The 15,107-nt window shown below is 39.3% G+C and overlaps 1 protein-coding gene across 1 annotated transcript in view; it reads left to right on the top strand.

The window, feature by feature from the left end:
• The window catches only part of LOC124148159 (neuronal acetylcholine receptor subunit alpha-6-like), a 57,146-nt gene extending 43,532 nt beyond the window's left edge, over positions 1-13,614 (top strand). The window contains exons 2-4 of the mRNA XM_046519131.2: positions 10,196-10,421; positions 10,993-11,093; positions 11,406-13,614. Coding sequence (XP_046375087.1) covers positions 10,196-10,421; positions 10,993-11,093; positions 11,406-11,850 — 772 coding nt within the window. The 3' untranslated portion in view covers positions 11,851-13,614. The remainder of the gene's footprint in view (positions 1-10,195; positions 10,422-10,992; positions 11,094-11,405) is intronic.
• Positions 13,615-15,107: the final 1,493 nt, after the last annotated feature.

Below are 15,107 nucleotides of genomic sequence, written 5' to 3'. Positions count from 1 at the left end.
CTTTGTGCAGAAAACCATCTACTTAAAACTATTTTTGGAAAGCCTAAACTAAAGCTATCTTTAAAAAATGACCAACAACCTTGGAAGTATTAACCAATGCCAAAACTGAAAAGATAAACCCAAAGCCTCAGCAAATGTCATTTCGCATTGCAGTCAGCAATCTTCAAGATATATCCCAGCGGCGTGTTGAAAACCGAATCTCTGGGCAAGGCAAAGCAATAGTTGACAGCCTAGACGACTATCGATGCAGTTCGAAATGGATGTCAAACATAATGACCATCTAGCCATCAATAATTAGCTCTTATTAAAGCAAGGAGAACATTGGACCTACTCTAACGACATCCGGTTTGTTAACATACATCATATTCAGATACTGGTTGTGCAATGTTGTTTTAGACTATAAACGGAAATAAGATAATTACAAGATTAATATATTTGTCAAATAATCGAGTTATTGTTGGTTACCTTCGTTTGTATTGGTATGTAGCAGTTATGTTTACCTGCAATGGCGATGGGGCATTCTAGTGGTCAAAGCGTTCGCTCGTCACGCCGAAGACCCGGGTCGATTCCCCACATGGGTAAAATGTGTGAAGTCCTATTCTGGTGTCCCCCGACGTGTTATTGCTGGAATACTGCTAAAAGTGGCGTAAAACCACAAAACCCCTGCAAAGGATGGGTGGTGGGGTACTCAGTAGTTAAGGCCTTCGAACGTCACGCCGAAGGCCCGGATCCGATTCCCCAAATGTGCGAAGAAGACCATTTATGGTATCCGCGTCGTGATTCTGCTGGAATATTGCTAAAAATGGCATGCATTAAACCGTACGTACTCAGTCCGACAATCGAGCAGACACTTCAGGACAATAAAGGTCATAGGCGTCCAGTATTAAAAATGATGTAGATGCAAGGCAGATTCTAATCACGAAAGAGCGAATCATACACTGGTGGAAATGAATGTCACAGACTTTGATATTTCGCACTTACCAGATTACCACTTTAACAGATAAATAACTGCATTCGTAGTACATATCATGCATGCACGTCACAATACACGTCCATAGATGCTGCTGATATATGCCGAGAGCTATCGGGAATGACGTTAACTATTCCCAGGTTTCGACCTGAAACTAAATATCCCCATAACTGATAATTGCAACCTTTAAGAGACACAAATACTTCATCTTCAGCTATTTAGAGAAACTAAATGCCAAAAACCAGTACAAAATATGCCTAATTGTAATCTTTAAAACACATTACACAAGTCCTCAAATACACTGTTTATCATTTACACCGATAATCTACAAGATTACCCTTGAAACGTTTATTTTGATCTCGACTTGTTTCAAAAGCATGCAATAGTCTGCAAGCCGTGGTTAGATGCTGTGTATCTAATTGGTGCGGGGCATGGTAGCTGTTTCGGTGGCTGCACGTGTTGCTAGTTTAGCAGTAACTAGAAGGACATAGATGAGGATGATCGTAATGCGTGGCATCTGTCTGATAATGTAACCATCAAACGCCTACACTGACGAACTGAAACTTTATCATGGGAGTATAAAAGTTGCATCTCGACGTTTCTCTGTTGCATTGAAGTTAAAGGTTCTAGCTCGACCAGAGTAAGTGGAGTCTTCAGAGAAATTGCAGTGTAGGTGGATGGATAACTTCTGAACCAGTATCACCAGTTTTGTGCAGGAACATATAATATTATATGGATCAGTGATTTTCAGTGTTCCTTTCCTATCATTGTCATAACCACTTTGACTGTCGAGGAAGACATCTGAAAACGAGTAAAGTACATACACCTTAAAGGAAGACTTTAAATTAAATTCCCACTGGGGTTCATTAGCTCTGCGCTTGTGAACGTTTAGCAAACTGTTTAGAAGATCATCGATATCATTTCTGCCCATTTTCATATTGAAACATTTATGCCTGCAAAGAATGTTATGGGACTCTACCGCCACGGACGAATGTTCTTACTTATCTAATTGACAAGATTGGCAACACTGACGTAAATACATCCGCTTCACATCCAACTGAGTTATGGCCCTTCTTTTTCGACCTTGACGTTTGACATCTGGAATGCTGAGCCTGTAATTCAGGGAGGAATGGCGATGTGGATTATTTGCGTGGAAGGCATGCTTACCTTTCAGCGTGCGACACAATATGCGTGCGGACTATATTTAGCTGCACACGCATCTCGCGTAGTTTGCACAAAGGAGGTCGATGTATTCTATGTGAACTTAGTAAATCTGTCGATATTATACATATGAAAGTGTACAGGTAAAGGAGACTGGTGGATACCTACAAGGTGTATTATGACACGAGTTGATTAGAATATGTGCATCAGTACAAACGTGAGCTCCCTTGAGACAATATACATCATGTTTCTGTTCCCAATGTCAGTATCAATATACCAGAGCTTCCTTCCTTCCTTCATTCCTTCCTTCCTTCCTTCCTTCATTCATTCATTATAATCCAGTAGCTCAAGACCGGAACTTTTGGTTTTGCTAAACGAAGAAAAGACACTATGAAACGTGAGGCCAACACGTGAGGCCTTTAATATGCCACTTGCAACTTCCGTTCCAAAACGACTTACCCTTATGGGTATTTTTAACACACTGATTTCAACTCAACCTTATAAATGAGATTTAGAAACAAATTATCCCCCCTGAAGCGAACGCGACGGAGGTTCCCGTTACCTCGCGTCCCTCCCGGGCATAGCCTGACCCCTGCATCTCCGCCGCCATATGTAGTAATGCATCCGACACATATACACCACATACGTGTTCCGCTGCCGCCTATCAAACCTTCGGAAATCATGTGCATTATCATGTCACTTTGCCCGAACGTAGTTTCTGCTTGTCATAGTACCGTTATAAAGGAAGAACTTAATGTTGCTGCAAAATAGGCTTATAAACTGAAATAGGGTCTTAATAGGATGCTAATTTTCAACAACGTTCATTTAAGAATTACACGAGTTATGCCCATGAACATCTAAAAAAGTATACTTAGTCTTCTGAATTTGGGTAAGGTATTGACTGTGTTCACTAAATCCCAACCCATTCTATATATATATTTATGACTGTCCATATAGTTTGTTCAACGATGTGTGCATGTATCACCGTGTCGATCATTCGCGAACACCTGGTATCATCACTATTTCATAATGATTTATAAACACCTGCTCACGACAGAGATGTTTCATGGATATGGAAAGGGTTTTATCGATTTCTTTTGTTTCAGAATACCATGACAAAAGACGACGCATATGAGTGAGTGAGTGAGTGAGTTGAGTTTAACGCCGCTTTTAACAGTATTCCAGTTATATTACGGCGTGTCAGATAATGTGGGAGGAAAGCCCGAAGTGATGCAGGTCTCAGACGTTTACCACTTCGGTGAAACCCACGAGCAAGGGTATGGTGCTGACAAACCTAGAAACTTAATTGGGGAGAACCGGGATTCGAACCCACAATCATAGGTTTCTGGCATGCCCAAGGGACGCAACTCTGCACAGCGAATCGCGGCGCCTTAGACGACTGGGCCACCCGTGCCCCCACCACGCATATGAAGGTGTACAAGGGTAGATATGACATGACGTTGACCTCAAAGCGATAAGTTTGCTTCAAGAGAATACACACACACACACACACACACACACACACACACACACACACACACACACACACACACACACACACACACACACACACACACACACACACACACACACACAAAAACACACACACACACACACACACACACACACACACACACACTCACACACACACACACACACACACACACACACACACATATATATATATATATATATGACGTCTTATGTTAAAGATAATATGTTAATTGACATGAAGGTAAACAGACCTATTAACGGGAAAATATAGAAATCTTCAGTGAATATTTCATGACATTAGTGTGGTCTAGGTATTAGTATACTATTATTTCTTGGAATAGGTAAAGGACAAATGCACCATGTTCCTCGTTTGGAATCCAATGAATACTGGAATCATATGAATATGAGAAACGCTTCAGTTTAACGTTATTGTATTTGTAAATATAAAATCTTCAACATTCCCAAAGGGGATTTTGAATAAAAACTAAAAACTGTACATACTCACTAAATTTCGGTCTCCCGTGCTTCATCAGGCATACTCTTTTGGTTTAGCACTTCATCATTCGAGATGCATCTCGCATAATGTGCTAAACTGAAAGGGTGTGCCTGATGAAGGGCGGGAGGCCGAAAGCTTGAACTTTTGCAAATACAGTAAACTACTTTCATAGCGAACTGACGGTTACAACGAACTTATTTTTTTGTCCTGTCCATTTGCTGTATATATGCTTATAACGAACTACTGTTATAACGGACTAAAATGTATGGTCCCTTTGAGTTCGTTATAACCGTAGTTTCCTGTATTTTAATGAGTGAGTATGCCTTATACTTTCAGTGTTGAAACCTTATGTCAGTATCCTCCAATTATGTCCACTGCCTCAAATAATTCAACAAAAGTTATCTGAGTTATCTTTTGTACTTATCACCAATGCAATGCAATGTCTTCAGTGTCATCGTCTTGCCAACGGTATTGTCCATGCTATTTTTTTCACACGATACAGATCTGTGTTGAACCCACATGACCTGTCCAATTAACTAGCTCAAACGAACTAGCATTTGCATACCTAAGTGAAGTAGTTCCAAACCACGTGGTCTATTAGTCTCGGTATCATTATTAATTGTGCTTCAATTACAAAACAAGCTTAGTGGGGTACCAATGGAGCAGGTGCATGCAATTATCCCTACTTACTGTGTGTAGATCATAGGGTGTGCTCTAATCCGACTCACTTGCCATTTGAAGCAGAACGACTCGATTATGTAGGGAATATGTCCATCTAGGGTCGTTTACTATGCTTTTGGATAATTGTAATAAGTTTTTATGAGTATAGATTAATTATGAGTTCTTGTCATGCAGACAGACCTGAAATGATGATTTAGTTATTAATAACCATTACTATGTCCTAATGTATGCCATTTTGGGTTACATACATTCTCAGCGTTTGATTCTTAAAGTGTGTCAATAATTCAATGCATAATATACGTCTGTAGTGAGTGAGTGAAGTTTCAGCGGGGATACGGGTATATACCGTCATGCTCATGTGGGGAGACGACCACGGGTATTCTGCGTGACGAGCGAACGCTTATGCTTAAATCACGGGACTACCCGACAAACCCTACGTACGAGTAAGAAAAAGAAATGTGTAGTTTATTTCTATAAGCAAATAATAACTATCGGGATTATGAGTCATGGTAACGAATGCTTTTTCGAAAAGTTACAAGACTGTTGCAGTGGCTTGTGTTGTTCCAGTACACGACGCTCTCCTTAACCAACGTATATAGTTACTTCATACGCACTAATATTATGACGTGTGTTAGACAGACTGTACCAATTATACCAGCAGTCGTCTTGCCCGACCTTGCTGGAACAGCTTATGAGTGTTCATGACCCGTGACCTGCTGATCTGGTTACTGGTCGTTCATCAGTCCGACTACAGATGGCGCTGGCATTATCGGTATATATTTACGGAAATAACCGAACGTGAGATTTCAGGTCTTGATTGATGCTGATCAGTTGGTTACGTACAGCCTAAAATAGATCGGACGTCGGCACTTCCCTCGTGTATTATTTATCAGTTAACATTCAGCAGAGACCATCGTTTTCACAAACTTCCATGATGTGAAATTTGACCTTTTTAAAGAACACATTCTTTTCGACACTGTTTGATGATATTTCATAACATATTCCGCTAAAAACATAATTCCAAAGGGAAGTTTTGAAAGTAGAAAAGGTAAAAAAATGACTCGAATTTCACGCTATTCCGCAAACTCCCAACAGTTTACGATCATTCGCTAGATCGCTTGATCTAGACGTCTGTGGTGTTAGTGTATTGTGCACTCGGCTTGTAATGGCACCAGAAGACGTTGACACTAATCTATGATGTCAGAGGAACACCTAGTGACATATCAATACAATGGATTCTCGCTGTTTTGGCGAAAGCTATGAAACTGATTGTTTTATAAAACTACATGTACATATGATCACATATGAAGTTGTAGCATACCCTCACACATTGTCACTGCCCTTGTCTAACATCTTAATGACAGTTTATAATGTATAAATATCGCAAAGTGACCATTAACAATGATGATGATAACATAACCAAGAGTTCGGATTTAGACCAACATTTGAATAAATTGTCAAAAGGTTTCTGATTTACACTAAGCATTGTCAGCCCACAAATCGGATTCGAACATACTCCAAAATTGTCTAACGTTTTGTTAAATATATACAGGTAAAGACCTCTCAAATCACAGAACCAGTGCAATCACGAGTGTGAGCACTGCTCGCATAGTGCAGCCAACACCAACACAAGGAAAAGCTTAATTGAACTTGCACGATCTGTCATGATGTATTGCATCTTGCTCTATCTGATAATGATAACGATGTTGTTCATTGCCAACGTAAACACAACCAATAGAACTGTTTTTTTTTTATTGACGTGAACTGTAAATCTCCTGAAAAGTTGGTCATGTAGGATGGAAAACTTACAGACCTGTTAAACTTACGTGTAAGTGTTTGCTTTTGTTTGTTGATTAACGTCGCACTCATCAATACCTCCGCTATATGACGGCGGTTGGCAAATATTTGTGTCTGGATCAGACAGTTCAGTGATTGACATCATGGCCTTCGATCCACACAATCGGGATACGATGACAACTAGTCTGTCTTACAGACCCTGATACAAATATATATCAAATACAGCCCATGCAAGTCTATAATTTTTGGCAAGTCTAGATCACTGCAGTATCTGAAAATGAAGAGAGTCAATGGGCTCCTTTTTATTATATTTCTATTAAGATAACTAAACAACTGTTTTTTTATGTACGATATGTTCATTTCAGAGACTAGATTTTAGTCTAGATGACAACCATCCGATCCAATTGGTCGCCTCATACGACAAAGATAGGTTACTAGGGAGCTATATTCGCTTCCACATTGGGTGGTCAAAGTGGTTTGTGTGTGCACCCTATCCAAAGTTCAGATTACCTAGCCTTAGGGTGTAGAATATTATTTTTACGATGGAGCATGACGAAAAGGACAAATGGAGATTTTATTCAGATGGACTTCCACAATTTATATCGTTAGATGCTAATCTTCTGAACTATGATTTGGTCTTCACCAAATATCTAATGACGATATCATTTGAATACTGTTTTGAAAAATTTGAATAAAAATGTTAAAACTTATTTAAAACAAACATATTTGGAATCGTATATCAACTGCATATAATTGAATCAGAACATTATAAAGGCAAGCAAAAGTATACAAATCCAATTTTTTAACCAAATTATGAAATTGCGGAACATAACCTGACAGAAACATGCCATTATGGCTTGACTATGAGACAAATGGAAACAATGATCTGATATGTATACCACCGTACATTCATTGTCAGTTGATCATGCCCTGTTTATGGTTGTTTTGAGTATACGTCAGTAGAATATCCGGCTACCTACCACAGCAAAGGATTGTCTTAAACTCTTCAAGATATTTGCCAATCGTTTAATGTTAAATTTGTTTTTCTCATTTAAGCTTGCATGTTGGCTGAGTTTTTTTGAAACATACATTAGACTGCAGAAAATCGCTGACAGTGCAAAGCCAGACTTGTGGTTCTTTCATTAGATGTTATCAGATGCGTATCAGAATCGTCGTCCAACTGATCCGTTCAACATCACTGTGTGGTTTTCAGTGAAATGATGGAGTCTTGACAACTGCTTGATTCTATTTTGGGAAGGACCTTGTACGTGTTTCTGGTGGAGTGTGCATTAATGATACTCTATGACCGAGTTAAGTGCTTGTGTGAACCAGCCATTTATTCAATTAAGATGCACAAATGATACATTTAAGTTCTATTTACATGATGATATTTATGATAATTCGTATGCAACTATAACAATGCATCAGACGCTACAAGGACTTTCGCCGCATGACTCGTACATTCCTGTCACATCCGTGACTGGAAGCTCGTCTGAAACATTTTGTAAAATGTTTTCAAATTTTAGAACGGCAACTGGAAAACACCCAGGAGATTTTAGATATCATCCACATTCCACTTACAATTCAAATTCTAAATTGCATATACAGTGGAATCTGTCATATCCGGACTTAGGAATTAGTCAGATATCAACAGGAGACATAGAAATAGGAGAAAAAGATATGGTTAAAAAAATATTATTATTTATGATAATTTATCTTGGACCGGTAACATATGTACGGTATTGATAACAATCCGGATAAGTCAGATTCCGGTTAACTATATAGTTAACGTTATGAAAATAATCACCTCTAATCGCACTTGAAATAGGATATCTTTGATATCGCATTTGTTGTCGTTTTCTCGGTGCTTTCAAAGGTGACGTCCCCTGTGTCATTAGGATAATGGTAATACTTTTTGAAAAATAAATCAAAACACAGTGAACCACGTTGTTGAGGTGTTCCTGTTCCCATTTCTTATTCTTACAAGCGTGTAATGAGCTAGATAGAATTCCGGTGACAATTTCAAAATGTTTACCATTGCTCTTTTGGGAAGAGAAAATCCATTTGCGTGTCCAATTACTTATTGAGAAGGATGAAGTTTTATGTTTGTCGCGGGCAAATAGAGCGAGGGTTTTGTGTTCATGGGGCGAGGTCAGACGGTCCATGACGGGACACCTCGGCCATAATATAGATACAGGTACATAAACAGGGCCTGCTTACCAGATGCAGGGAATATATATCACCAATTATCTCAAGCAATGATGCATTCAAACATCAGCCATGCTGAGGGGACGTGTGTATGTGTACAAGGCGAGTGATTGACAGCGCACCTGCTGGATGGATCTGTCAAATACACGGCTTGGTTAGACGATAGTTTGCCCCGATATTTCTCGTTAAGGTAGTCTGTTCCTGCTCTATACATAGTCGATAAATACATGACCCATATCTTGTTTCTGACTGGCGAGGTAATAGACAGGGCAGGGTTCTTGCTCCAACTAATTTAGTTTTTCTAAGGTACATGTATTAGATACCAGGAAATGGGCATTTTTTGCTGCACCAAAAAGGTTTGGGATGACGAATATTTTTGTTTTTTTTTGTACCGAAGGCTGAGTTGTACACATAACTATTTCGTGATCCCTAAGTTTTAGTGTTCATTTGTTTGAACCGAGCACTCACTGCGGCAAACCCCTTGTTCATATGTTCATATTTCCGACCAAGAATAAGATGTCTATATATTCGTCTTCAAGTTACAAATATCTTAAACACTTGAACCCCCGCCTTCCTCTACTTATCATAGTGCTTTAAACCCTGGTAAAGTGGCATAACCCTCAGCATTAACATTTACAGGGAGTGACATACTCACCTGTTTCTGGCGTACAAAGTGCAGTGATTTGTGAGCGTAGGTTCTTGAATAGTCACTTTTTGTGTAGTTGTGACATGGCTACTATATTCCCCAATTCCTTGACGTTCGTAAGTATCATGTCTTCCATTTATCACCTGTAAACTTAGACATTGACTGAAATACTCCCTTGTCTTAATTTCAGCACTTATTGCTAAAATCACCCTCATAAATCAAGCCATGCTAGCAAGTATGGCTTAGATGTTCATCCTTTCCGTGGACACCGGGCGTCATCAAGTTTAAATGAAGTGATGGCTTCTTCTTTTACTCTGTTTACACCGTACGCGTGACCCTGTTAGGATTACATTGTTCAACCAGTCCCCGATAACCATAGCTGCCTGTAACCTATAAATAGGACCTATAAATCTTTTCCTAATTATGTAGTCGGGGTCGTTCAATGGACACATTTTGGCATAGATTTCTTCTGATTAAAAGGAAATAGATTTGTTGATTTTATTTCGTAAGACGCGACTGCAATGTATTGGGTGCTCGGGCTCTCTGACTTGGTTGACTGTTTGTGGGGCGTTGAACATAATATCTCACCACTAGTTTGGTCAAGACTCAAATATTTTTACGCCGACGTGATGAAACTGGAATATTGCTGACTGGGGCATCAAACTACATTCACTCACTCACCGTTCGTGTGACAGTGGTATGTGAAAGGATATCCCTAATCGATTATGTTTTGATGTTTCAGTATCTATGGGACTGTGGCACAGGAAAGAGACAAAAACGACCCTGATGCATTTCAAGAAGAGGCGGCTCAGATCTACTCTACCATCTTTCACAAGTACAATGAAAGAGTTCGTCCCCCAGATAACTTCCCCAACCCTGTCCTAGTGACAGTCGAGGCCACATTATACCACATTCGTGATCTGGACCTCAACCGAAGAGAGATGGAGTCACTGCTGGACATGAAAATCGTAAGTGACACGTCTGTAGGTCTGTATGTGATGATTCTGGCGAAGACCAGACAGCACCGGGTGGTCAAGGTCCGTGAATGGCTGACGGACTGTTCGTCACCGTGTCCCAATGTCCAATCATTGCGCATGTTTTCAGTAGCAGGTTTACCTCTCAAGACTCGATTATGAACATGCTACTGTCATATAGCTCGAATATTACAGACTGTTTTCACACACTCACATTATTACGCTAAACCACCTTAAAAGTTGCGAAGAAAGGGTACATCTGTATACTACTCAACTCAAATAACACAAGTAGTTTTTAAATGAGATTTTAAACAAGGCAGGTTTGGTTTGAATATACCAACTAATCAGAACCAGAATTAATGGATGAAATAAAGATGTATTGATGAACTAAATACAAAAACACATGTGAATAAGTTAATACACTGACACACTTTTCCAGAAATACAGATTTCAGATGGACAAATCCACCGTTTCCTCATTCATTGCAATTCAACATGACGTTACCGATGTGGTACCTTGGTGTTTATTATTTATTGGGGCTATACCAACTTTTCTTTTTCGTTAGTTGTGGAAAGACAAGCGACTAGCTTGGTACCCCTACCAGGTCCAGGAGATCACTGCTAATGTGAGCGCGGTATGGTCTCCTGATATCGTCTACACGAACGGGTGAGACACATTTCTATACTATTCTTGCCTCACATAACCATCGTGAATGCTTGTAACTCTAGAAAGTAATAAGCACTGTCTTGAGTGTAAAAAGCCATTTGTGATGTCATTTGATTGTGACGTCATGGTAACTAATGACGTCACATAGGTCTGCAAAGCATTGTGAGGCAATTTCATTGAGCGATATCTATAAAGTAGATATCGCCTGATCTAAAACAAGCGATATCTCCTGTGTGACCAAGTTTTGGACGATAAACTTATATACCTGAATGGGAAAGAGTTCCTGTAAAACGATTAAACAATATTTTTCAGAGCTGTCCCTCCAAGAGCAATGTTCGCCCCAAAAGTATCCATCAAACACAACGGCGAAATGACGTGGAACAGAAGAGAGGCATTGGTTACAATGTGTCGCACCCAACCCGGAAATGTTAACCAAACATGTGAAATTAGCCTCGGTTTCGTATCTGCCAGTGACACGGAAATGTTTGGAAATGATACAACAATTGACCTCACCGATGATTTTGAAAATCACAGATGGGAAGTCAGCGAACCTCTGCTTGAACGATACTCAAACACAGAAATTAGCTTCGTTCTTTACCTTTCTTCCAAATCCGCAAATGGAGGTTCAATGGTGAATGGGAACAATTGTAGTCATACTTTGAAATATAATTCAAACGGAGGTTCCGTTGTCAATGCTTGGAGCTCTTCAATGCTTCTGTTGGTTGCTGCGGTCATGTCCATTAAGCTGAGATTGTAATGAAAACCCATGTTAGTCTTTGTTGTTGCACAAATGTGAGGGTAATGTACGTTTGTGGCTTAAAATAACACTGCTCGTATTAATATAGTACTGAATTACAATTTAACTATGTGTGCAGATCATCAAAGTAATGACGTATACAGACATAAGAATGAAAGGCATTGCATTAAGTATTTACATTAACTAAAGGACCTAAGTTTATCGTTTACCACATTATTTGTTTATGAATTCATTTCTTGTTCTGTATACTCCTTAAACACTTTTCATAAGTAGCATACAGGTTAGTATAAGAATAGCGTCATTTTTAAATGACTAACCTGCCTTTGGTGTTCTATGCAAACTATTTAAAAAGACAGTCCATTATGCTAATGACGTGATCAGAACTAGGCATGTTAATGAGTGCTGTTGACGTCCATTACAACATAAACCTTGCATTTATCACTCATCTCCAATTAGTTTCTTAGACTTTGTAAAAATGTAAATTTGCTTCATTCGTTCTTAAGATCCGTTATGTCCATTCCAACTTTTTGATAAACTGTTTTGTCGTTCTTCGTTTCTGTTTAGCGTCTTATCTCTTGTCATTTACAAGCCACCGAATGTATATTACTTCTGTTGCAAAAACAATATTGAAAACTGCATCTCTGATTGCCGAACCTGGGACGTTCTGAAATTCCAGTGACATAAATACTTCTCCCTTGTTACCCTTTTCCTTCTTAATTATGTACGCAGCAGTTGCCCAATCGGTTCTGTTAATTGCAATCTTTTCTCGGCTAGCAAAATACACGTTTCGTCTATGGAATATCTGGGCTCATTTATCTTTCATTGCTTAAGCATTACGCATTAGTTAAACAAAACCTGGTTGTGTAAGTTCGTGACGTATCCAAAAGTTTCCATCTCTTTGATATATTTTTGTGCAGACACTGAACACTACAACCGTGTACCAGTTACTTCAAAGCCGGTGTTTTTAGTATATATGTTTTCATGAAGGTCACGTTATGGAATTGTGTTTTATAACTAATAAATGTGCCTTAAAATGTGGACGATATTGACGGTTATTTTGTCACAGTTTAAGACATTTTGTTGTTTGTGCCTTTTAACTTATACACCCAAGAATACTGTGCCTTAACGTGCTGTTTTCAAACACATCTTTGCCAACTCTATCAGATCTATCTATTTCAAAACGTTGCACTTGGTAGCAGAGAGTACCTTATATTGAAAGTCAATACTAAATGTTGTTACATGTTGATCGATGTACCATTCATACATAATTTGTTAATTCAATAACCAATTTCTTGATTACGTTTGTTATCATGGTGTTCCTACACTCGCAAGACAGATACACCCCGAAGGTCCTCCGAACGAGGTCAATAGGTAAATCCTACCATTACCGTTATATCTGTATAAACACATGCACACTACGTCTGCCCTGTCCAGGTTTTACTCCATAAAACATGCCATTCAGTTGTCAATAAAACACGAGTGTGCAGTTTAGGAATGTAAGTAGAACCATCCCATATATCAACGAATCTGCATTGTTTCGCGATATTATAATTGGTGAATAACTACCACAGTTATAGGTTTTATACCGTGAATGTAAATGTTTTTTGCACTTGTATGTAGTTTGTATTACTGCTTCATACTGTCCGCCCATCATGCGATGTACAATGTCAATGCAAGCTGTTGGTGGGTGGGGCTGTAGCTAGCATTAACTATCCGTCATGTAAATAGGGGTGCTAGTAACGACATTAAAAAAATTAATCCGTATAAATGTGTTGCCTTGTTTTTCATAACATGAATGAGTGAACATTGTTTTACATCGCATTTAGCAATTTTCCAGTGAGGTGCTGGCGGGGGGTGCAAGATATTCATGACAAGAAGTTCCATGTCAGCTGAATGCCGGTCGTTGTTTTTGGTTCGACTGTTTCTCTTTGTTTTGCTAAGAGAGGATTCCAAGCCGGAAACGATTCTCAGTACGTCATTCATGTCGTACGAGGCAACGTAATGGATCGGGTGGTAAGGCTCGGTGACTCTCTTGGTTGCGTCTCGTCGTACCCGTACCCGTAATATCAATATTTTTGTTCGGCCCAGCCCAATTATTTACAGGCTCTGAACAACACACAAACAAGACTGATAGCAGAGTGCTTGTGCCATGGTCTGCTTAGTTTTTGTACAGATTGGGATATACATGCATAAAACCGGATTATACACATGCATTGTACCGGATTATACCGTTATGTTTGAGATACACATGCAGTGTACCGGATTATACCGTTATGTTTGAGATACACATGCATTGTACCGGATTATACCGTTATGTTTGAGACATACATGCATTATAGCGGATTATACCGTTATGTTTGAGACATACATGCATTATAGCGGATTATACCGTTATGTTTGAGATACACATGCATTGTACCGGATTATACCGTTATGTTTGAGACATACATGCATTATAGCGGATTATACCGTTATGTTTGAGATACACATGCATTATACCGGATTATACCGTTATGTTTGAGACATACATGCATCATGCCGGATTATACCGTTAGGTTTGAGACATACATGCATTATAGCGGATTATACTATTGAACGTGATGTCATCTATCCCTATCCTATGACGTCACCTACCAACGGACGTGATAATGGCCCGTCGTCAAGCAATATGAGGGCATTATCAAGTTACAGTGGCCCGCTCATTTCTGATAACATGCGGGCGGTTTAATGATAATTCCATCCATTTTAGTTATAATTCACGATAGTGTGGCTCGATTAACTTCTTGAAGGCGCGAATTGCGACGATAAAGCTTTGCTAACTACGGATACAGTGTAATCCACTCCTCCTTTAACAGATTCGTCAGCAATGGGTTTGTCAGCACCATACCTGTCGGTTTCACCCAGGAGGCAATACGTTCATCAGTTTTGGCTGTCGTTAAATGAAATGCTGAAATCGAAGTTAAATCAACTTAACACTCTATTAATGGAGTGTTGATACATAGCACAAGTTGAATTTGTGAATGTCTGTCTATCAGACCGTGTAACATATTAAACTGCCACTTGGGTCATTGATGTAAGGGTAACGCTATTTTTCAGGGCATTATCATTTGCAGAAGCCCGAGGTCTTCTATTAACTTCCCGACGAAGGAGGGCAGTTGAAAAGACCTAGGGCTTCTGCAAATGATAATGCCCTGAAAAATAGCGTTACCGTTATTATAGCTAAAATGGATGGAATTTGTTATCAAATAAAAAGAAAC

This window comes from Haliotis rufescens, unplaced genomic scaffold, assembly GCF_023055435.1.
Source record: "Haliotis rufescens isolate VD_foot unplaced genomic scaffold, xgHalRufe1.0.p SCAF_1, whole genome shotgun sequence".
NCBI classification, from domain to species: Eukaryota; Metazoa; Mollusca; class Gastropoda; order Lepetellida; family Haliotidae; genus Haliotis; species Haliotis rufescens.
The sequence above is the reverse complement of the archived record's forward strand: the minus strand, read 5'-3'. Positions and strand labels throughout refer to the sequence as shown.